The 25,913-nt window shown below is 46.4% G+C and overlaps 1 protein-coding gene across 1 annotated transcript in view; it reads left to right on the top strand.

The window, feature by feature from the left end:
- Positions 1–25,913, top strand: part of LOC311047444 (cadherin-13-like) — a 249,065-nt gene that overhangs the window by 102,905 nt on the left and 120,247 nt on the right. The window contains exon 3 of the mRNA XM_084060172.1: positions 10,385–10,596. Coding sequence (XP_083916298.1) covers positions 10,385–10,596 — 212 coding nt within the window. The remainder of the gene's footprint in view (positions 1–10,384; positions 10,597–25,913) is intronic.

Below are 25,913 nucleotides of genomic sequence, written 5' to 3'. Positions count from 1 at the left end.
GTACTATAGCTGATGATGTGAATAGAGCAGCATCGCTCAGGTTGTTCTCTAGCGGACCAGACCACATGAATACATCCACCTGGATCTGGGTCAGCCTGCGTTGGGGGGGCGGGGGGGGGCGGGGGGGGGGGGGGGGAGAGAGAGAGAGAGAGAGAGTTAAGGCTGAAGTGACAGAAAATCAATTCATGGTAAATCCATGTCTTTCATCGAGAATAAAATAAATGTTGAGAAATGTAGTCTAATATTGTTGACTGTACTATATTTCATATCTTCATTTAAATACAAAGAGATTTACTCAAATGACATGCAGTGCATTCCTACTCTAGGAATAATGAGGTCAGCAGTGTGAGTTTGTGTGTGTGTGTGTGTGTGTGTGTGTGTGTGTGTGTGTGTGTGTGTGTGGCAATCTAAAAATGTAATGTAAACCCAAAAACTCAATTTCACTGATGCTGAGTGTGAAATGGCAGAGTGCAGTGAGCATTGTTTCTTTTTACAGAGACTACAATTTACAGTTTAGGCATTTAGCAAACAATCTTATTCAGAGCAAATTACAAGTGAGATTGATTAAAACTCATCTGCACCCAGCAGTTATTTAAATGACCCCCCCCCTGTTTTCTTTTGTATGAGTCATGTATTTCATACATAAAATGTAGACATAAAATGGAGGAAAGCCAAAGTAAATTAATCCACTGGCCATTCTGAGAGTCTAACACACTCAGCACGTTTCATAGCAATTAGATTTAGTTTAGTGTAGGGACCCTATTGTTTATTAGTTAGTTGTGTATTAGTCATTTTGCAAATAGCAGGCATAACCACACTGTCACTCTTTTCAAAACATTGCATAATGGTAAAAGTCATGAAACGTACAAACCAAAGACAAATCGTGTGTGCTCTTATGGAAAAGGTTACTTTCTCTGTCTTCAAAAAGTTGTGTTAATTTTTTTAAATGAATTTGACCACCTATGGGTTTCACCCATAGAGATAAAAAATAATAGAGAGGGCACCGGAATGTATGGAGTTGTATGGAGTTGCTCACGCAGCGCATACTCCCTTTTCATCCTTCTGCCGGGTTGAGAAATGTGACGGGCAGGGCCTATTTGGGTCCTATGTGACGCGTTTTGCGTGCACAACAGTGTGCGCAAGCTTGTGCGCAAGCTCGTGAGTCGAGCCCATTGGACAAAAACGTTTTCGCTCTGTCTGTCTGAAATAAGCTGCAGTACCTATGAACAGCCAGCATGTCCAATGCTCTTCACTGCTCCCTCTCGGTTCTGGGTGCTTGGTTTCACCATCACCAATAGTGGGGGAGATATGTAACAAAAATAGGCTCAGTAGTTCACTTCCGGCAGAAAGTGTGAAAATGTGCATGTGGATTTTGCCAGATCTAAGCACTTTTCCCATGGGATTCGGTTGTAAAATGAGAATTAAAGATGACTGCCAACGTGATTGGTACATTAGGTTTCGTATTCCAATCTTTGACACTTCATCACTTTAGAATGTGAAACAAGCTTTAATCTGTTTGTTTAGATTAAATCCAAATTCTAATGCAGCAATATTTTGAAAATGTACGTTTTTGTAGATGCACTTGGCATATTACTGTCTGTTTTTTTACGGTGAATTTCATTAAAACCAGTTTTACTCAAAAGTGCTTCATCTGTTGTTTTCAATCAGTACTTCTTTGAAAAGCCCTTTTTGTTTACTATTTCAAATGTGTGCGCGGGCAGTTACAGGTCTATAAATAGGATATTATAATTGACGCCGGTGGATGATGATTAACCTGTACATGGATATTCAGGTGATGTCAGAGCCCATTCTCTAGTAGACTGGCACCATGGCACACAGGCCCCTGGGCAAACTGGCACGTTGGTACACTGGCACGTTGGTACATTGGCACGTTGGTACACTGGCACATTGGTACACTGGCACACCAACTCACATCAGAGATCCTAAGAGACATTTCCTGCAGAGACTCCAATCACTGTGTGCCACTGCTAACATGCCAAGACCCCATCTGCAATCATGAAACAACCTCTCCCTCTCGCTCTCTCTTACATCCTCTGACAAGCCCATCCTCTCTGCTTTACAATGTTTTTAGGCTCTGCCTTGGATAACCTACTTAGCAGAAGATACATTTAAATTGTTTTTATGCAAATGGTAGTACATCTGCATGGGGTCTAATATACATCATTCACAGTAGTCTCAAAATATTGAATAAACAACGCTTGTTTAATTCAGTGCAGGCTATTTGCAAAGAGGCTTTTCTTCAATTAGTAACACATTTAACTAATTGCAGCTTTGAAGGAATTTAGTGAGCAGATACAAAGTGTCAAAATTAACACGCACGCACGTGAGCGTGCACACGCGCACGCGCACGCTCACGTGCGTGTTAATTAATTATCGCCCTCATGTGAGGGATTACATACATACAAAATTGAATGGCAGACAATGTACTGGTAAAAGCTTGCTGCACTACTGTGATGTATACAGCTCGACAACGTCACTCACGAAAAACTGTTCTCTACAAAACGAGTACATGAGTAGATGAGTACTCACAGGACTGTTTTCTGTTCCCATGCAATTGAATGTTTTGCTATTTAGGTATTTTATTTCTTTCTTTGTGTTTATGTTTGGAGACTAAAGATGGTAATTAGTTTCACTATAAATCTGGCATATTTACACATAATCATGTCTACAGTATGTTAATCATAATCATGTTTTAATTGTTCATTAATGTGCACTGTCGTTGCCAAATAAACAAAGAACTGGATCGTGTATTCAATTAGAAAATGTAGATTTTTGCATCCCTAGTTTGGAGATCTCCACAGTAGTACTCTCAGCAGCAGCAGTGAACAGACACTGGTTGTGGAACTTTAATCCTTTTCAACGTCACAAACTCATGTGAGACATAGAATCAGGATACCTGGGCGTTGTGTTGATTAGAAAGTCTTCATGGGTTGCTGATGTATTTGCATTAAAAAAAACTCTTCTGAAGAAGCCCTTGCATTCTCTGTCACTGTACTAGTGACTCCTACAGGTTGGTAGGCGTCACTAATGCCCCAGTGAAATGCCTCACTGCCGATTGAAGCACTGGCAACGTCTTGTGTATTGGAGGAGACGTGGTTGTCTACACCCTCCCCAGACCAACAGCAGGGGTTGGCAGTGACAGGGACTATATACACGTGCGGGTATTGGCAATGACTAAATTGGGGAGAAAATGAAAAATCAACAAAAGCAGTAGATGAAAAAAGGCATACTCCTCTGCAGTGCGCAAGTAGCATTCCTGTCATCATCTGCCTCAGACTTCAGAGTGAAGCGCTGCTGGTAATAATGAGGTAAACAGACAGCAGAGTGTGTGTCTGAGTCTGAGTTTTTGACTGTCAGCAAGCGACAGAGAGGTGGGGAACTTGCCAGTGACTTTCTTTATTTCTCTTACATTATGATGAAAGTAGTCAATAATGAAAATGGATGGCACAGCCCGTTGGTGGAATTGTTCTTAACAATTATGGCAGAAGATACTCCAAAATTGTTTTAATTGTGTTGCCTTGTTAGGACTCATCATTGTAGCTCCAATATACAGTAATTGCATTTTTGGTGGTAGAAAATGAAATACACACACACACACACACGCACGCACGCACGCACGCACGCACGCGCACACACTTATTTTCACATTATACACATTATTATGCAGTATAGTTTTATTTTTACCTACCGGTTGAGAGTGTGTTTGTTTTTCCAGTGTGAATGTTTACTCCACAATCTTGGCCCCATGGCTGTTGCTTGGCAAAGTGACATTTAAAATGCCAACCTTATGGTCGGCATTATTGACACATATTTGCAGCAAGCACTTAATTGTTTACTGAATTCTAGAGAGGGGCCCCAACATGGTACTGTTATATTGGGTGCTGTTGCCGTTTTTTAACTACTGTATGGAGTGACATAATAGAGCAAACCCTCCACAGTGCTGCAAAGTAAAACACAGCAGCAGCATTTCAATAATTCAACCCTTTCTCTCAGGGTTGAATTACATTGCTGTCATTGAATGGCATCAATGCAGTAAAGTCCTGTGCCATAATGCACACTGTTCAGAAAATGTATCACAGAGTTTTAGAAGCAACAGCTAAAACACTGCTGGTATCAATCATCACCTTGCAGGTGTGGCTCCACCTGCACCTCAAAGCCTAAGCTAGGCTTACAATCATAACATCTGGCGCACACACACACACACACACACACACACACACACACACACACACACACACACACACACACACACACACACACACACACACACACACACACACACACACACACACACACACACACACACACACACACACAAACACTAAGCTAGTCTTTATTATGTCATCATTGGCTGATAGCCAGAGGAGAGACATTTCTTTCAAGGAGGGTTAGACAGTCTATCTTATCTCAGTTTATCATCCTTGTTATGGTGTAAATTAATGAGAGGAGAAAAGGCCAGTAATGACTGTAGGAGGTACACTGAGGCCATTAGATAGTTGATATAATAATACACTTTATTTGTATAGCACCTTTACAGTGCTTTACACAGCAGTTCAAAACAGAGTAAGAATTAAGCACGAGTGCCTTACAGTAAAGGCTAAAAATAATTTAACAACAAAGCAAAAAAGAAAAACAAAAGCATAAAACTTATATTATATTGAATAGCAAAAAAGGCAGTGAATCAGGCAAAAACAGTGAAGACATATGAATAAGAACACGAAGATTACAAATTCTACTAAAAGCAAGAGTGAAAAAATTGGTCTTGAACTGTGTTTTAAAGCTATCTACAGAGGCTGCCTGTCTCAGGTGTGATGGGAGTTTATTCCAAGCCGTCGTGTCACAAGCCCCCGGGTGTGAACTTTAAATGAGACTCCAATAGAATAACAGAGATAAGGGGGCCAAAGTGTTGCCTCATTATTCTTTATTCTGTGTGTGTGTGTGTGTGTGTGTGTGTGTGTGTGTGTGTGTGTGTGTGTGTGTGTGTGTGTGTGTGTGTGTGTGTGTGTGTGTGTGTGTGTGTGTGTGTGTGTGTGTGTGTGTGTGTGTGTGTGTGTGTGTGTGTGTGTGTGTGTGTGCGTGCGCGCGCGCTTGTGTGTGGTGTAGTGACAGTGTCCTGGCATCCCTTGTCTTGTTACTTGAACAGGATGAAACTCAGGGAGATAAACAGGACAGAATCAACCTGGACCTCGTGTAAGAGACCCTCATTATTTTACCATTTCTCTCTCTCTCTCTCTCTCTCTCTCTCTCTCTCTCTCTCTCTCTCTCTCTCTCTCTCTCTCTCTCTCTCTCTCTCTCTCTCTCTCTCTCAGGGGTTTAGACTTGTGTGCAACAGACTGGCTCTTTGAATATTCACTGTGATGTTCATTGTGTCTATCATTTGTATCACTGAAGACAGACAGACAGACAGACAGACAGACAGACAGACAGACAGACATTCCAGGAATTTATATTTAAGATAGCTGAGTAGCCAGCATTCCGCAGGTGAGTCACAAATTACTTGTCATACACCAGTCTATGACTTTAGTACTTGTCAGTACTATGACGTCATTGTATCAAGTTAGCACCCGTTATCAGTACTTGGAGGCCAGTGAGTCTATGATGAGGCACAAACGTCACATGTAGATTGGCCAATCTGCTTAGCCGGTTGAGACGGACAGACAGACAGACAGGAAGACAGACAGACAGAACGATGGGCAGGGAGACAAATGCAGAGATTCCTGAAATGCGTACAGTAGATATATTAAAATTGGCTAATGGAAGGGCCAGCCGGACCATGGCCACGTCACTCTGACATAACCGTAAAACAAAACCACGGCCACATCACTTTGACAACATAACCGCATAAACAAACCACGGCAACGTCACTATGACTACACATAACCATGAACAAACCACGGCCACATCACTATGACAGTATAACTTTAAACAACCCATGTCCACGTCTCTATGACTCATTGTGACATCATTATGCAAACCCGATGACTCATTGTGACATCATCATGGCGACAGGGGTAAACACAGCTGAACTATATAAAGGCTTATTTCGGCCGGCCAGCAGACCATGTCGTCACGCTCATGTCACTATGACTCAGCCATAATCATATGAGTTCATCAATGCATCTACGCCCAAATATGGAGTATGTAGTCTAACCTCAATGTGTCGTTATGGCATCAGGTGCAAACAAATCTCTGCTCCATATATGGCAGGGTTCCAGGCCTGGTAAAGGTTTGGGTGCAGCTGCAACACACTTTACTTTTACTTTACGTTTGACACTTTACTTTGTATCGTAGCAAAAAAAAATGTGTGTGTGTGCGTGCGTGCGTGTGTGAGAGCGGTCTATAAAGCATAAAGGGTTTCAAATCCGACACGGTATCCTTTGTTGCATGTCCTTCCCATCTCTCTCCGGCCATTTCCTGTCTCTCTTTTCTATAGCTATCAAATAAAGGCTTGAAAATGCCCCAAAATATCTTACTTTTTTTTTTAAAGGATGATGTGAAAGGCTCAAACTAGAGATCTTACAGCAGACTCCCTGACTTGTATCAGCCTTTATGCTTCTAATTTAGATGAAAACCCCAGGCCTTGTTGCATCTGAATATCAATAATGTTGTCTACACACAATCAACACTCTGCGGTGGGGGACCTCAGGGAGCAATTTGAGATCAGGATGTAAATAAGTTTTGTTTCTGTAATGCTGGATCATTATTTGAGCAGGGTTTTCTCCTGAGCCTCCATGTGGTTTTGTTCTCAGGCAGAGCACACACTCTTTGGTTCAACACAGCAGACATCAGCTCAAACACAGACACCCTGTTACCTTGGATATATTACACTGCTGATTCCCATCTCTCCCATCATGGAGACTTGACATTTAGTTACAAGGCAGAACATTGTCTTCAAATCACCTCACTTGAAAAGTTTAATACATGGCAAAAAGAACAAAGAGAAGGACACTGATACCAATTATAGTGTGTGACTGTGAGCAGCAAGCAGAAAGTCTGGGTAAATGTGCTGGGATGATGTCAGCATGTCGCTGCTTTGTCAAAGAGCAGTCTCTTTTGCATGTAGATGTTTTCTATCTGTTTTCTACACAACATCCTACTCCAGCACGTGCCTTAAATATAACTCAAGTCGAACGTTACTTGAATTAAATATAACTCAAGTACTGTTACTTGACTTAACCCATTTAGACCTGAGGCCGATTCTAAAAACACCTTCTAAATCCTGACTTAAGTTTTCTGAAAACTTCAAATATTTATTCAAATTACAAAAAAATGTATGTTGCTAAATACTGTACATACAACAACAACAACTCCAAAAGGGGTTCCCGCCTTGAAAGGTATAGTTACAAATAGGGCTTCCCGCCTAAAATGGGCTAAATATGGCTAAAGTACAACGCTGTTACTGCAGCTCTGTCTGGATTACACTCTCTTTTCACACACAAGAACAACTTTTCCTGTGTGAGGATATCAGAGAGATGAGGAGTCTCTGTTCTTTGAGTATTTGTAGCACGGAGCTACAAGTTCAACCAGGAAATGCAACTGCAGCGGGCTGCTGACAGAGTCAGCTCATAAGACACTGTAAGAACAGTGAAACCATGCCCCATTGATAAAAACATTAATATTAATAAAATCTGCCTACCTCACTGCGGAGAAAACCTACGGAATGAGCAAAATTCAGTTCAAATAGTGCAAATATTCATTCAATTGCGCCAAATATTTCATTTAATTTCAAACAAAAATTGCAGCAGTGGCCGCACGAAAGCCTGATTCATACCTGGTCGCATGACGGTGTCACATGTCGAAAATTGCCGACCTACAAGCTCACAATGCGTTGCGGATGCGACGCATCGTGGTTTGTCGGTTGGCTATTTTGCCGCGTTACACCCTCGTGCGATGGAGCATAAATTAGGCTTAAGTGTTGCGAAGCCTCCTGCTGCTGTCAAGTTGCATATCGATTGGCACAGAATAGTAAATAATGCATTCTCAGTCAGTTATAATGAACTACTTTATAACAGAGAATGTTATGTAAAAAGTTTGACTGAGTCGACATGATCCACACGTAGAAACATGGACATGCAATGTTTTTATGTTAAAATGTCTACCTTCTACATATTTTGTGATTTGCAGAAACGTACAGTGCCAACGTTTTCTCAGGTGCAGGCTGCAAGTTACTAGACTTAAATATTAATATTCTGTCATTGTCGTCTGACTTCAAAGACTGCAGCTCGCCATGCCTCCTCTGAAATCCCCTCAAAGGCTGACAATATTACAATACCATCAAACACTGTCTGCCTTTGAAATGATATTAACAGTATTTGGAGCTGCAATTTGCAGGTTATAAAGAGTAGGTTCATGTTATTGAAATAAAATCTGAAGCTTGTAATAGGATTGGAAATTAACACATCTTTTGTGCTTTAGCTTAGACGTGAGACTTGAGACGGGAGACTTGAGATGGCGGCTCGTTTCTCTGGAGAAGAGGTTGATGACTTCCCATGTCTTCCTCGTGTCCATTGAAGCGTCTCTCCGGTCTTAAGATGAACGTAGAGGGTACTATGAAATGTCAGAGAGATAGAGAGATAGAATAAGTCACGCTAAACGCATCACGTTGTGATGTTCTGTGAGCTTGTAGATTGGCTATTTTTGCCAAATGTTCTTCTGTTGCTAGGGCCAACTTGGTATGACATGGTATGTGTAATTATAAAGTTTCTCGTTTATTGCCTGTCTAAACAGTGGCTGTGTCCCCATACCGCTGGCTGTTCTCAACTAGTCACAGCACAGGATTTATATTTGTTTTGCGGCTCCTTATGAATGGATGTACTGTATACTGTTTCACATCAGTTTTAGATTTTTTTTGTATTACATTGGCAGCTTGTGTGTTTGTTTTTGCCTAAATTGTGGTGAGTTAACAGACTGACTAAATAGTAACAATTTATCTAATAATAACCCCAGATTTTCTTCTCATGTTGAAAAGCAATAACTGATTAACGAGCATTGATTAATGGCCCTATAGCAGAAGGTCAGTCAATCACCGGTGTGGCCTTTTACTATAGTGGCCAGCCTATTACTGTGTCTGGAAATGGCGTAGTGCAGTTTTGATCTAACTGTGGTTATCATTCAGTGATTAATTCCAGGGTCTAACTGAACCATATGGAAAAGAGGGTTCCTGTGGTATAACTGTTATAATGTAATCAGTAAAATCTAAGCCCATTTCTGCATAAAGAAAATGGCATCTATTATTCCCCAACGTGACCAGAACACAGAGATGAATTCCTTCCAGGTCCTCTGTGAAAGATTTCCCTCAGCTAGCCACCAGCCACTACACAGTGATTTCCAGTGTATGGTAATCTGGGAGGATCTCATCCATAATGAATGAATCATGTAGGACCACGTCTTGACAACTATGCAGAGACACTGTCCCTGCAGAATGGAAGATTCCATCTATCCAACCAGAAATGTAGAAGTTTTCTCCATTAACATCTACTGCTTGTTATTGTTGTTCATGTCATATCCTATCTTTCCTCCAAGAAAGCAGACAACTCCACACTTCATAGTGCAGGAACATGCAGTAATATAAATATAAATTCATGTTTTATTATTTCCGACCATGCTGAGTGTTATATAAAGGTTATATTAAGGTTACAGAACCCACCATATGTCTGAATATGTGTGCATGTGCTTTCTGATAGGGGGTGGGTAGTCTTGCATAGCCAGACTGGTACATCTGGTGACATCTAAATTCAATGACTGGGCTAAAACTTGATGCAAACAATTTGGGAAATGTAAAAAGTATCCGCTTCACAGAACCAATACAAAGAGTTCAGGGGCGTTCCCTCATATGGGATGGTATCAGGATTGTTTTTCAAAAGCAGTGGGCGTAGGTTTGTTACCGCTTTTCTCTGGCGTCCATAAGCCCCATTCAATGAATTTAGATTTCCCCAGACGTATACAGTATCAGTATCAGTATCTCTCTGATCGTCTGGCCAGACAAGAGAGGTGTGTAACACGCACGCACGCACGCACGCACGCACGCACGCACGCACGCACGCACGCACGCACGCACTTCCGTTCTCCATCCCTCCCTCCAGGGGGTTGAGGAAGGAGCCCTCCACCACCCAGGTAGATGGTGGAGGGTTAGACCTCTGGGGATCATGTCATACCAAGGGGAGTGTGTGAAACAGATAAAGTAAGGATGAACACAATCAGAAGAGATAAACTGTGGTAGTAGCTCTCTCTCTCTCACTCACTCACTCACTCACTCACTCACTCACTCACTCACTCACTCACTCACTCACTCACTCACTCACTCACTCACTCACACACACAGAGTTTAATAACGGCCTGTCCGGTCTGTGCTCTCTCCCTCCAGTTTTGTTTGAGGACTGTGCGACGAACGAAGGCGTGACGTTTGAGGTGTCGGACCCCAACTTCCAGGTGGACGGGGATCTGAATCTGGTTCCGAGGCAGGACGTCCTGTACTACGGACCTGTCATGTTCATCCACGGGTTGACCGCTGACGTGGATGACATGGCACAGGTGGACGTCACTGGACTGCCAGTCAAATCTACTCACAGTTTACAGGTGAGCACACATTTATAGCATGAATATTTACGTGTATAACATGCGCACATGCTCATTACGCGTGCCTCTGTGTGGAGACGTGGTTTGGTTTTTAGATGCACCTGTGACAAGGTTGTTGCAAGGTTGTGTAGACTACGTTTATATAAGACCTCTCCTCCTGACTTCCTCTGCTGGTCCTCCTTGCCTCCGTCAACTCCAACCTGATTAGGAGGAGTTTACAGGAGGTGTCATCTGTCTTCTCTGCTGCAGTCCTCGGTGTCCTGCTGATGTCATTTCCTGTGCTTTGTGTATAATGAATGTCTCACTATTCACAGTGTCATTCACCTCTCATGTTGTCGTTGTCTTCCACTGTGGTTTATTTGGTTATCTGGTCCATGATATTACCTTGGCCTGCTGTAGAGGACATAAGTGAATTAGACTTTGAAGTCATAATGTGGGAAGGCTAGTTCCCTATAAGCTATAATTAATGTGACCGTATGATACTGTACCACCACTGTGTGTGCATAATACACATTGCATAATACACAGGGCGGCAGTGGCTCAGGGGTAGAATGGCCGGGTAGAATGAACTGGAAACCACACGGTTCCCAGTTCGATCCTGGGCTGGGGGCGCTCCCCCAGAGTTAATGTCGAAGTGTCCTTGAGCAAGACGCTGAACCCCTAATTGCTCCCGATGAGCAGCTTGGTGCCTTGCATGGTTTCCTCCGCCATCAGTGTATGAATGTGTGTGTGAATGGGTGAGTGTAATGCACAATGTATGTAAAGCGCTTTGGATAAAAGCGCTATATAAATGCACTATTTATAATATGTCTGTGAGTGTGTTTTCTTTTTTTTTTGCATAATTGGATGGGGGAGAGAGAGAGAGAGAGAGAGAGAGAGAGAGAGAGAGAGACTGAGTCATCATCGATTGATGAGAAGTGTTACTTTAGCATTCTGTCATTTTCATTCTCGTTGTGTATTTGAAATGAGTCATGACTAATTTGTGGTCAGAGAGCAAGACCTGTAGATGGCATCATCAAGTGACACCATTAACCCACATTAACAGCCTACAGTATGTTGGCAGTCAGGGCTGCAGACTCATTCCCCTTTTTCCAAAGCAGAGAGAGAACTTTTGTCATGACAGGACACATGCTGTTCGAGATCCACATGGCAGCCACGCTGCTATTAGACCCAGTCTTTTTGTATCGAATTTTCAATGGGAGCCGACATCAGGCTGTCAGGTAGTGATGTGTCGTTTATGATCAATTCGTTCAAAATAACTAGTTCTTTGCTGTGAACGTGAACAAGCTTGCTCACTTTCTGAAACTGTTACGTTCACGCTATCATTCATGCCCCCATCCCCTCCCCCCGTACACATGACGGGAGGTCGGGCTGTACGTGCGAAGTAAAAAGGCAACGATGGTAAAACACCGCGATGGTGTTTTACACTAGAAAATAGCGCTGCTGAACGAGAACGTGTACAAATAATTTGAACGAATTGCCGTGAACGAAATTGTTCGTTCTCTGAAATGAACGTTTTTTTCCCACCACTACTGTCAGGCGGAACATATAGCACATTGGTTCATATCTTTGCTGCTGGGCAGAAACCTTGTATCTCCATATGTCAACGTATATATATATTTTTTGTTTTCATAAGCTAATGCCGCTATGTGATTTGTTGTGAGCTTGTAGATTTGCTATTTTTGGTACTTTTGCTATTTTTGAAAAAAAAGAAGTGAAAGTGCTTAAAGGACAACTTTGTTTTTTTACAACCAAGGTTTATATTTTAGCTTGTAATTAAAGTAAATAAATGATGAGTGTAATTTTTTTTTCATTTACTGCTTTCTATAGTTTTAGCATTTTTTGCGATATTTTTTACAGTGGGCGGGGGCATTCTGTCCGGTGGCTAAATATGCCTTTTTTACACAATAAAAAAGGTCCGGCTGTCTGAGATGGCCAGATGTGAGTTATTAGGGGCTAGAAGAGCTACTGTAAATAATAATAAAGAAAACGCCGGGTTAATGTGTTAAAAGAATACATATTTAGCCACCGGACAGAATGCCCCCGCCCACTGTGAAAACACTGTAAAAAAGATTGTGAAAATTGCTAAAACTATAGAAAGCAGTAAATTTAAATGTTTTAACACTCATCTTTTATTTACTTTAATTACAATCTAAAACATAAACCTTGGTTGTAAAAAACCAAAGTTGTCCTTTAAGTGTGCCTGTATGTATCATAAACAGGGGTGCACATAACTTTTTAGGTCTTTTAGGTCTCCGCTTTTTTTTTTCTCACGCCGTTTGGTGAACTCCCCAAGGTTGGTGCCCTGTGCTGCGCTGCTTTTATCCGCCAGATTGGGACGTTCACGGCCCCCTGCGCCTAATGGCTGTATATGGGGCCGACGCGTGCTTTAGCGTGATTGTGTGAGTGTGGCTTCAAGGAAGTAAATTCCTAGCCTCGCTCTCCAGGCTTTTATTTTTTAGTTTGTTTTTTTACCAGTTATGTGCACCCCTGATCATACATATTGAACCAATGAAAAGTATTAACAAGAACTAAATAACAACTATATTGGATCCATTAAAACTGAAAAGTAATCGTTTTGGACAAGGTTTCCAACCGACAGCAATGTTGTCTCATTCCTACTGTATGGACCAAGGCTTTGATGTTCTTCTGTCAGCCACATCCCGCTCTTAACTGTGGGGTTATTTATCTGTTTTAGTCAGCTTTGACTGGGGGGATCCTGAGGCATTTCCAGGCCAGCATGTAGAAGGACCCCCACCGAGGACCCCCGCCTGGTCCTCGCTCTGCCCCGTAGCATCTTCCCAGCTGGGCATGCCCAGGAAAACTTTCCTGGGAGACCGTCCAGGAGGCATCCTTCCTAGATGCTCGAAGCACCTCAACTGGCTCCTTTCTACGTAAAGGAGCCGCGGCTCCTACAACTATCTCTCAGGTGGCTGAGCTTCTTACCCTATCCCTAAGGGAGATGACAGCCACCCATTTCAGCCACTTGCATCCACCATCGTGTTCTTTTTGTCATGATCCACAGTTCATGACCATAGGTGAGCGTAGCAACGAAGATTGACCGGTAGATCGAGAGTTTTGCCTTCTGGCTCAGCTCTCTTTTCGTGAAAATGGTGCGGTACAGCAAACGCATCGCTGCTCCTACTGCTCTGATTCTCTGGCTGATCTCACGCTCCGGTTCCCCTCACTCGTGAACAAGACCCTGAGATTGAACTCCTTCGCTTGGGGTCGAGGACTCATTCCTTACCTGCAGTGGTGCAATCCATTGTTTTCCTGTCAAGAACCATATGGCCTCAGATTTAGAGATGCAGATCCTCATCCCAGCTGCTTCTGTGTGTGAACTGATCCATTGAGAGTGGGCACAGCCCACTGATGCCATCAGGAACACCAGGAGCAGTGATGCAATCCTAAACATGTCTAAAAACATGCTATCTATCTGAATACCACTCTAAGCATTTGTAGTCAAGCAAACAATACATGTCTATCTAGTATCATCTAGATATCATGTGAAGAAGTAACAAGAAATGATGACTGACAGTCATATTATACCAGTTGCATTCTCTCTCTGTGTGTGTGTGTGTGTGTGTGTGTGTGTGTGTGTGTGTGTGTGTGTGTGTGTGTGTGTGTGTGTGTGTGTGTGTGTGTGTGTGTGTGTGTGTGTGTGTGTGTGTGTGTGTGTGTGTGTGTGTGTGTGTGTGTGTGGCCAGAGAGGCAAGAGAGGCGAGAGGCGTGTCTAGTAGCCATAGCTTGGGAGGACGAAACCACCCGTTCAGAGTATGGGAAAATATCCCATTGGCTTAAAGGACAGCCAATGATTGAAAACATGTCGCGAGTATGTCAAGGATGACTAGTAGGTCAGTCTCTTCGACATACAAGGTTTCCACCCTACAGCAATGTTGTCTCATTCCTACTGTATGGACCAAGGCTTTGATGTTCCTCTGTCAGCCACATCCCGCTCTTAACTGTGGGGTTATTTATCTGTTTTAGTCAGCTTTGACTGGGGGGATCCTGAGGCATTTCCAGGCCAGCATGTAGAAGGAACCCCACCGAGGACCCCCGCCTGGTCCTCGCTCTGCCCCGTAGCATCTTCCCAGCTGGGCATGCCCAGGAAAACTTCCCTAGGAGACCGTCTAGGAGGCATCCTTCCTAGATGCTCGAAGCACCTCAACTGGCTCCTTTCTACGTAAAGGAGCCGCGGCTCCTACAACTATCTCTCAGATGGCTGAGCTTCTTACCCTATCCCTAAGGGAGATGACAGCCACCCATTTCAGCCACTTGCATCCACCATCGTGTTCTTTTTGTCACACGTGTGTGTGTGTGTGTGTGTGTGTGTGTGTGTGTGTGTGTGTGTGTGTGTGTGTGTGTGTGTGTGTGTGTGTGTGTGTGTGTGTGTGTGTGTGTGTGTGTGTGTGTGTGTGCCATGTATGCGCGGCTTGTTTTCATAGACCTGGTTGCTGATTTGTCTCGCAGAATCTGGCAACAGTGTTAGGCCAGAACGGACGCTCCGCAGCTCGTATGCGGAGGTGTAAAGTAACTAAGTACATTCACTCAAGTACTTTACTTAAATGTTGTCCTATATATTACTCTGTGTCACGGTGATTTGAACTGACGGCAGGCGTATATAGTAGCCAGAGAGGCGAGAGGCGTGTCTAGTAGCCATAGCTTGGGAGGACGATACCGCCCGTTCAGAGTATGGGAAAATATCCCATTGGCTTAAAGGACAGCCAATGATTGAAAACATGTCGCAAATATGTCGAGGATGACTAGTAGGTCAGTCTCTTCTTAGACCAGCGTGCTTTGCAAGCAGCTGGTCAAAAACATACTGTATATCTACATAGTATAAGAAGCATCTAACCAAAGTAGGTGACAAGAAGGTATATAAGAAATAAGAGTAGATATAGGGAGGTGAGTTTTCATACTGAAAATGTAATGGGGAGTGAGCCTGCCGTCTTGACTACCAACATAGTTGTTAATGTGGGTCAATGTTGTCACTTGGTGATGCCATCTATTGCTCTCTAACCATGAATGAGTCATGACTCATTTCAAATTCAGCATTGAGAGAGAAAATGACAGAATGGACAAGGATGGGGTTTACTGCCACAGTCTCTCTCTCTCTCTCTCTCTCTCTCTCTCTCTCTCTCTCTCTCTCTCTCTCTCTCTCTCTCTCTCTCTCTCTCTCTCTCTCTCTCTCCATCTCGTTCTCTCTCTCTCTCTCTCTCACGCACACACACACACACGCATTCTCTTCTTTCTTGCTCTTAAATACACACACAGAAATACACATACAGTTCCCTCAGGCATGCACAGGCTTAAACATAAGCAGTGCATGCTTGGAAACCCGTGTAGCTAGTGCTACACTAAAGTAGTAAAATAGATCAGCATGGCAAAAACTACATTAAGCCATGTAGCCTACGTACATCATACCCTGACATGAGGAAATAACTCATCAAACACACATATTAACAAATATTAACAGAAATAATTTCACGCAAAATAACGGCAATTTTAATCGCAATGTTGAAATAAAAGTTAGGAGACAGATTATTTCAAAGCTCTCGTTCAAATCAAATTCATAAATGAAATACACTTAAGCATGAACTCTCTCTTTTTAACTATTTAACTTGTAATACCATGAAACATACTATGAACTCGAATAGCAATGAATTACAATGAATTAAACAACAAAGTATAGCTCAATAACCCTAACCCTAACCACAAAAAAATAGGGGGTGGCTTAGGCTTATCCCACAAAAGCTCAAACCTCTCTGCAAAGTTCAATCACAATACCACAATAGGAAGGAAGAAGAGACCACCATGCTGATGTTGGGCGAAAATAAACAAAACAAATATTTATTAGTGTCCAATATGCACCAGTTCAGCCAGTTGAAGATACTGAGTGCTCATGAATCCGTACTCCCTACCTTTCTACTCAAAATGTGGTCACTTCAGTCACACCAGCTAGGAGCTCAAGAGTCCATCAGCTTGCTTGTATGCTAATCATGGACCCCATACTGTTGGTTTTTATGCCTCTGCCAGTGGACAGCCGTGCCCTGGGGCATTATGGAAACTAAAAACATGTTAAAATAGTTCAAATGGACGATCTACAAGGTCACAACGTGTCGATGTACAGTGGATTGTCTATTTAAACTATTCTATAATGTGTTTCAAAATAGTAAAAAATGCCAAAAAAGTTTAGGCATAAGGTTTAAGGTGGCACGGAAAATATAGCCCATAGTGTTTTGGTGTCTATTGACATTTTACTCCCCAGTGGTTTTGTTAACAGTGGTCATTTCTGAGATCACTTTTTTTTTCTTCTTAAAATCTTCTAAATTTCTATCCCACGATTTTGTAACCCATTTTTTTCACCCAGTGCCAATTGCCTAAGAAGCTGTAATCCTGGGCACTACTTAACCTCTGCCAGCCTGGGGAGAGCCCCGAACTGAGCTCATGCTTCCTTCAATGCATGAGGAGTGAGCAGGGATTTGAGATCACTCTTTGAATGAATGAATTATAGGACGGGGGGTTGGTATGTGTGTGTGTGTGGGGGTGAGTGGGGGGATTTGAGGCATTGATGTCCTCTCTGTGTCTGAGGGAAATGGCTCAGTTTTTACCCCCTACCTCCTTTCTGTCATTCAGTCCTCACCAACGACACACGCATGCACACATGCACGCACGCAAGCATGCACACTGCCAATTAAACACGGCACAGTCAGCCATAAAACAGGAAGGACAAAAGAGAGACACTGTTTGTAATGCAAATTAAATCATTAATCCTCAGTGTTTTGTCTTCATTATTCAAACTGTTTTCATTTCACACTCAGTCATTTCACACTCATCTTTTGGTATGTGCCTAGCAGACCAGAGATCAGATCAGTGTTAAGAAGGTTTGTTTAAGGACACAGGCAGTGAAAGACATGCATGCATCTCAAGGGGTTTAATATTTAATTCAATTAGGGGCAGAGAAGCTGATACTTTATTACACATTTCACATTCGACAGAGTTGTTCTGTTCCTGATTGGTCAAACAAGACATTGTGTATTGTGTGTTATTTCTCTTTAGCATACCACTGTATCTGTTAGCATTCTATGGATGTAAAACCTTGTTAGCAAAACATGCTGCTAAATCATCTTTAAATTCATGTTTTGTATGGGGGTCCCTTATTTCTAATAAGGGATGCCCAGAAAAAGATAACATCTCACTGTATGTCCAAAGTACGGTATATTAAAATTGGCTTAAGGGAAGACCGGCCGGCCGGCGGACCTCTAACATAATCTACCATCATCTAACATCATCTGTCATCATAACCATATAAGGAGTTCCCAATGCAGCTACGCCCAAATATGGAGTGTGTTGTCTAACCTCAATGTGTCGTCATGGCATCAGAAAACAAATCAGTCAGCTCCATATATGGGCGCAAAAGGGGGCATACCCATATATGGGCATATAGGATACTGATGACATCAGGTATCTCCATATATGGGCATGAAATGGACAAGGACCGACAGATACAGAGCTCTCCATTTATGGGCGTATCAGTCGGATCAGCGGTGCGGCGTAGGTGGGAGGGCCGCATATCGGCCCGAACCTCTAGTTATATTAGCCACTTGAACCCCAGCATCCATATTCTTGGGGGAAACAATAGCCAAAAATAGCAGATCTACAAGCTCGCAACGAGTCACAACATTGTGAGCTATGTTTGGCTGAGAGATTTGGTGTAGACAGAAAAAGCCGGTCCAAGTAGAGAGACAACTCATGTTTAGAGGGTTTAAGTGGTTACAACCTGTATTATATACTATAGTATACAGTATGTATGTGAGCTGTTTGAACTTGTAAGATGTGTGTCAACTGTCAATGATTGATTCCACAAAAAATAATGAATGAAGTGTGTCCATTGTCAGTTCAATGAAGGACACGTCTTTAATAGTTTTCAAATAAGGTACGATTCCTTAACCACTTTAACCCCATACGGCTGAGTGGAGTCCCTCAGGGCGTGAGGTGTCTTTTCAGTTTTCTGTTATTGTGGGGAAAGCTTTTGCTGAAAATAGCCGATCGACAAGCTTAGAGCGACGCATTGTAAAGCTTGTCGATCGGCTATTTTCTGTGAAAGCTTCCCCCACAATACTATGCTGGGGTTTAAGTGGTTAAATCAAGGGACAGTTGGCAACAGGTGCGTCCCTAACCGAGAGAGGCACAAGTGAATGCCTACACAGATAGTCGGGGGATATTAGCAGAATATTTTCCCATCTTAGTTGGAATAAAACACTGTCTTGGGCTAAAAACGGCCATAGCCATCCTTTTCCAGGTATACTTTTTGTGTAAAAAGCCCATTGAGATTGGGACGTTTTTAGCCCAAGGAGTGGTTTGGGTGCAAAACAAATGCTTTCAATGGATTCAGAATCATAAAAACACCCTAGTTTGACCCCTCACATGCTACTTAAAACAGAATTAAAATTTGATTTTTTGGGGGGATTTTTTTTAACCAAGGTTATGGTGGCTACCCCAACTTTCAGGAGCTGTCACAAATTCCCCTAGGGAAACTGCATTTCAGTCTTTGTGAGATGTGTTACTAGACACCTTTACAAACACATTGGTGAAGACATTTTTTGGTAAGGAATTTATTCCAAGATTTTTTAATATCTCCTGACTAAGAGCACTTCAAACTTCAGAGCCCACTGCTGACTGCTCCCGATTCAGCACCATTCAAGTTGCATAAAGATAGAGAATGGAGTAGAATAAAGATTAGAATAAGCTGAGAATAGCAAATAATTGGTTTTATTACATTGCTCTCTCACTGTTCACATATGGGGATCAGCGCCCCCTGGCGATGATATACAGAAGCTTCACATTAACTCCCTCGGGCCAATCCTCATTGGCCCGGTGGGCCGTCAGTCGCTTTCCGGGAAACCCTCCCCCGAGGGTATAAAGGACCCGGAAAGCGGAAGTTACGTTCTCTTTCGCTTCTTCTGCCTCGATGAACACAGAGCTACTACAATCACATCTACGAAAACAGAACGAGCCTGCGGGGAATTCGACGATCTCGACAGCGACGAGTCGGTTTCTCAGTCCACCGAGAGTCCCCGGAGCTCGTTACTCTCCCTTTCCCTTCCACGGAGTGGAAAACTCTTTCCTCGATCTACACAGCGGACGCTGCAGCTAGCTTAGCCTAGCTTACCTAGCTTTCAGGCCTACCGGCTTTTTAGCTTAGCCTAGCCGGCCGGCTTGGCTTCATTCATTCTTCATCAGCATGTCTCGGCGTGCTCTTCCCACCGCGACGGATCGCCACGACCGGGGTCCCGCCATGGATTTACCCCCCCGTCGCCGATGCAGCACCCGCACCTGTGCCCAGCTGCTGGACGAGTGGGACACCCACGACCATTGCATCATTTGCCTGGGTTTCGCCCACGCGGACGCCGCGGCCTACGAGCAGCCTCCTAGGTGCTCTGACTGTGCCAGCCTCCACCCATCGGAGCTTCAGAATCGCCTGTTCAAGGCCGAGAGGTTCTACGTTCCTCCCCATACCACGTACGAGGAGCCTGAGGAGTACGACGCGGCCTCCCGCTACTTCTCCTCCCGCAGACAGCCCGCCGCTTACACGGCCAGAGAGGAGGCTTTCTCTCGCCGGGCTCGCCCGTCTGCAGCAGCCGGCTCCGCCCGGGCCTTGGACCCACCGGATCGCTCTCTCCACGGAGGGGACGGACGCAGACCTGGTTTAAAATCAATCGGTCCCCGCTCCCGTTCTCCCACGAGGGGAGACAACGCAGCGGAACACAGCGGCGGCCCTCACCGAGCTAGCTCCCACTACTCTTCCCCGGCGAGGAGCGGGTGCTCAGGCAGAGATGACGGTGAGGACGAGACCCTCGCCACCTACCAGGTGGAACAGTACGACGACGGTGATGATTACCAGGTCGTTGACCAGGTCGAGGGGGACGGAGAGGTCGTCATCCTGGAGACGGAGGACCGCGGCCCTCCTCTCCCAGCTATCGGCCCACCGCTACCTGCAACGCCACTCGCCGATGCTGTGCCTACGGTAATGGTGGAGACGGCTACAGCCCAGGTTGAAGCTGCACCTCCCCCGCCCGACATGAGCGAGGCTCCTTTGGTGGAGATCTACAAACTGGCCACCGTGAGATGTGGTCTCAGATGGCCCGCGGACGAGGCCGAGGTGGCCCCCGCCAGCGCTTCCGAGTGGCAGGGACTTGGCTCCGTGGAGGAGAAGGTCCCAAAGAAGTGTAAACTTCCCCTGGCAAAGGGCTTCGCTGCCGGCCTCACGGGGTCTTGGAGCTCTCCTCTGGCTCCGGACTCCGATCCAAAAAAGCTGCGTTTTGAGATCGACTGCGCGGGCGCAGGCGAACTCGGCCTCTCGGCCTTCCCGCCCATGGACCGTAGTTTGGCCACTTTCATGCTGCACAGCCAGCCGCGCAGCCAGAAGGCGCCCTTCTCTACAACAAAGGAGACACCGTGCCTCACCACCGAGAAGGACGTTGCTGGATCCGCTGCCACGAGGGCGGTCTACAAGGCAACAACATCAAGCGCCAGGGCCCTCAATGCTGCTGCTCTGTTACAGGGGTCCCTGATGGTTCTTATGACGGAGGCGGGAAACGCCGCTACGCCACAACAACTGGCTGAGATGCGGCGCCTCCAGCGGGAGATTATGCTCCTCAATAAGAATACTACAGAATGGAACGGTAGAGTCATGGGAATGTGCGTCGCTCACGAGAGAGGACGTTGGCTAGATCACGTCTCCTTCAAAGGCCCGGACGACAAAAAGCACCTCCAGAACCTTAAGATAACCGCTGGCAACCTCTTCCATGGCGCAATGGTTTATCTCCAAGAAAGCACCGCGACGCGCAAAGCCCAGGACGAGGCGGCCATGTCCTGTTTACAGGCTCCTTCTGGACCACCTCTCTCTCGGCCCCAGACCCGTCCCTCGCGGCAGCCAACTAGGGGTAGGATGCCACAGGTCCGTCAGACCGGTTCGCGCCAGAACCAGTCCCATTCTGCTCCACCAGCCGCTGGCAGAGGCGAACAGCGCGAACGTCGGGACGATGACCGTGGCCGCGCGCGCCCCGCCAACAACCGGCCTCAGAGAGGCAGTCACAGGGGTCGCCGCGCCGAGCAGAATAAATGACACTGTCCAACCCTGCCAAGTGAGCAGGGACAATTTCTCCCCCGGTTCCCTCTCCCCCCAGACGGGGGATTTTCGACTGGATTTTGTGGCCACGGGCCTCCATCCACGCTCACCGAGGAAGAGGAGGAGATGTTCGACGGAGCGAGTGGAGACGGCGTTCGATCGCTCCCGAAGCCCCGCAAAGAAGCACACACACCCAGATGTACATTTTATGAAACACGATTTTGTGAATGTTCCTGTGTCACCTGCCGCTGTATTTGTTCAAAATGTTGTTATGAAAACAGATTCTGTATTAAACAACCAAAAAATACAACAAAGCACAACCAAAGTACTAATGAGCCACCGTTCATCAGGGACCCCTCACGAGGGGTCCCTGGTGAGCGGGGGACACAACAAAGGCAAGATGGCGGGCCAAAACCGTCATCTCCTACACGGGTCACGCCAAAATTTTTCTTGCTCCACAAAACGCCCCAAGTTAAGACTAGGCCCCAATGTTGTTGTTTTGTCACAAGAGTCGGCCATTTTGAGGAAACACGTGTTGGCGCACACATTGGCTGTGAGCGAACACGTGACGCCTTCCAAGATGGCCGCGCGCATGAGCCCTCATGTAGCACCAAGCATGCTAACCAGGCTAACAAGCACAGCCAAGACGAAGGCTCTCACACTGGCCGCGCATGCGTACTCAGGAGTAACAACAAAGAGGGTTGCCGAGCCAACGAGCACGACAAAGATGGCGGCGCTCGTACACCCGACACAAATAATAACCCCTCCGAATCCGTTGTCGCTCCGCATCGAGCGATGGAAAGAATGCGACGCCAACCCTTGGGTGCTCCGTACAATAGCACGGGGCTACAGGCTGCAATTTTCCAGGAAACCACCCATGTCCAACAAAGTATTGTTGTCACACGCGAGTGGCCAAGCGGCGGTAACGTTACGAGAGGAGATTGCATCACTCCTGCTAAAGAACGCCGTGCGGGAAGTACTACCGGGAGAAAGCCGTCTAGGTTTCTACTCAAGATACTTCCTCGTCAAGAAGAAAGGAGGGGGGCTACGTCCCATCATGGATCTGAGAGCTCTCAACAGGTATTTGAAAACCTTTCAGTTCAAAATGTTGACGGCAGCAGCGTTACTACGCACGGTCCGCCAGGGCGACTGGTGGAGCTCAATAGATCTCAAGGACGCCTATTTTCATGTCCCTATCTACCCTCCGCACAGAAAATTCCTGCGTTTCGAGTTCGAGGGTCATGTGTACGAGTACCTGGTCCTTCCTTTCGGAATGTCTCTAAGTCCCAGGGTGTTTGTGAAATGCACTCAGGCAGCGATAGCTCCCCTGAGGCGGAGGGGTGTCCGCGTCGCGACCTACATAGACGACTGGTTGCTGAGCGCGTCCTCGCGCCAGGAAGCGTGCCACCATACCAACCTGGTGGTGTCGCACCTGACCTCCCTGGGGTTCACGCTGAACCTAGCAAAGTGCGTGCTCACTCCGTCCCATCAGGCTACCTTCATAGGTATCGATCTAGACGCGGTTTCTCTCAGGGCTCGCCTGTCTCAGGAGAGGATAGCCTCCTTCCTGAGGTGTCTGGCCATGTTTCAACTGGGACACAAGGTCCAGTACAGGGTCTGCATGAGGGCGGCAGGGCTTATGGCCTCGGCCATCTCTCTAGTGCGCCTCGGCAGGCTACACATGAGACCTTTTCAGAGGTGGATGGGCTCACTCCGGATCCCAGCCACTCAGGGCTCTCGCCGCACGACGGTGTCCGCGGAATGCATGCGATCCCTCCAACAATGGAAAGTACCTTCCTTTCTATCGGAGGGCGTCCCGGTGGGGAGGGTCATCTCGAGAAAGATGATCACCACCGATGCCAGCTTGACCGGCTGGGGCGCAACTTGCGAAGGCCGGACGGCCAGGGGTTTGTGGGACCGCAATACGAGGACCGCCCACATCAACTTCTTGGAGTTGATGGCGGTTTTTCTGGCAGTGAAACACTTCAGGCCCCACATCGGGGGTTGTCACGTTCTGATCAGGACGGACAATACCACGACCATGGCCTACATCAACAAGCAGGGAGGCTTGAGGTCTCCTACTTTGGACGGTCTGGCACGGAGGCTGATACTGTGGTGCGACACGCACCTGAAATCAATCAGCGCCTCTCATGTACCTGGACTTCTGAACAGGGGTGCCGATCTTCTGTCCAGGGGCAAGGTTCGCTACTCGGACTGGTCACTGCACCCCGCGGTGGCGGACCAAATCTGGATCAGATTTGGACGGCCTCAGGTAGACCTTTTTGCATCAGGGGAGAACGCGAAGTGCTCACTGTTCTTCTCAATGAGCGGTCAGGCCCCGCTGGGCCTGGACGCCCTGGCGCACGAATGGCCAGGGGGGCTGCTTTATGCGTTCCCTCCACTGGAGCTGATCCATCCCACTCTGGAACGGGTCAGGCTCCGAGGCCTGACGGTGTTGCTGGTGGCTCCGGCAGGGGGCACTTGGAGGTCGGAGATAGCTCCCCTGCTATACGAGCGGCCTTGGCCCCTCCCGCTGCGAGAGGACCTGCTGCAGCAGGCCGGGGGCGAGATTCATCATCACAGGCCTGCAGACCTAGACCTTTGGGTCTGGCCTGTGAGAGGGACAATCTGACTGCGACAGGGCTGCCACCTAGGGTGGTGGCCACTATTCAGGCCGCTAGGGCACTCTCCACTAGAACCGTCTATGGGGCAAAGTGGAGTGTGTTCGAGGAGTGGTGTCTGGGAAGGTCCCCGGTCGTGGTCCCGTTCCAGGCCTCGGTCGCTGACGTCTTGACTTTCCTACAGGATAGATTGGATCTCGGGAATGCCTTCTCGACGATCAAAGTGTACTTGGCGGCCATCTCGGCCAACCATGTTGGTTTTGGTAAGAAAACCGTGGGACAACAGCCCCTGGTGTGCCAGTTCATGAAGGGCGCGTTGCGTGAACATCCTGTCTCACGATCCTTGTTTCCCACGTGGGACTTGGTCCTGGTGCTCGACTCACTCTCTCGTCCTCCTTTTGAGCCATTGGAGACGGTGGAACTAAAGTTCCTCACGTTCAAGACGGTGCTCCTGGTTGCGCTGACAACAGCGAAACGGGTGAGCGATATGCATGCTCTTTCGGTGGCTCCGGAGTGCATGAGGTTCGCTGGTGATGGCAGCAGGGTTGTCCTCAAACCTAACCCGATTTTCGTTCCAAAAAACCACCTGGCGGTGGTTATGCCAACTGAGTTGGTGGCTTTTCATCCGCCTCCTTTTGCCTCAGATGAGGATAGGAGGCTACACTGTCTCTGTCCAGTAAGAGCCCTGCGGCTGTATGTCCAGAGGACTGCGGCCCTGACCCGCCCCAGCCAGCTCTTCGTCTCCCTGGGCCCTGGGCCTGGGGGACTGGCGGTGACTAAGTCCACAATTTCCCGTTGGATTGTGGAGGCCATCCGCCTGGCGTACGCTAGTAGGGGGGCCCCAGTGCCTGAGGGTCTGAGGGCGCACTCTACTAGAAGTGTATCGACGTCCTGGGCCCTCCTCAAAGGAGTGTCTATTCAGGACATCTGCACGGCAGCGAGTTGGTCGTCTCCTTCGACTTTCGCTGTTTTCTACAGCCTGAACGTGGCGTCGTCTTCTATGGCGCACACGGTTCTGGGCGTGGCTTCCACCTGAAGGTGGTTAGGTGCTTAGAACGGTCTTACAATCTGTTCATGCCCCTTACTTTAGTGTTGATGGCCGAAGGTTGGGCCTTAGATTAATAAGGCGGACTTCGGTCTGTCAGGGCCCCCCACTAACTAGACAGGCTGTGCCTGGTTTTTAGTTTATAAGGCAGACTACGGTCTGTCAGGGCCCCACTAAATGTATTGGTCTCTGCCTCAGACCCGGGGGGTCTGTTGGCACCTGGATGCCGTGGGCCCCGCCCCTGGGGGGGCGGGGCCCTGGTTCAGGTTGTGGGTATCGTGATTTGCGGTTACATTCAGGGGGTTTATGTCTCCCATATGTGAACAGTGAGAGAGCAATGTAATAAAACTATAGGTTACTTACGTAACCCCGGTTTTATAAATTGCGAACGAGCTGTTCACAAAAACACCCTTCTTTTTGCTCGGCAGAAGGAAGCTGGTGTGAAAGAGAACGTAACTTCCGCTTTCCGGGTCCTTTATACCCTCGGGGGAGGGTTTCCCGGAAAGCGACTGACGGCCCA

The sequence above is a fragment of the Gymnoscopelus microlampas genome (assembly GCF_963454915.1).
Source record: "Gymnoscopelus microlampas genome assembly, chromosome: 6".
NCBI lineage: Eukaryota > Metazoa > Chordata > Actinopteri > Myctophiformes > Myctophidae > Gymnoscopelus > Gymnoscopelus microlampas.
Note: the sequence above shows the minus strand (reverse complement) of the source record. Positions and strands in the feature narration are given on the sequence as shown.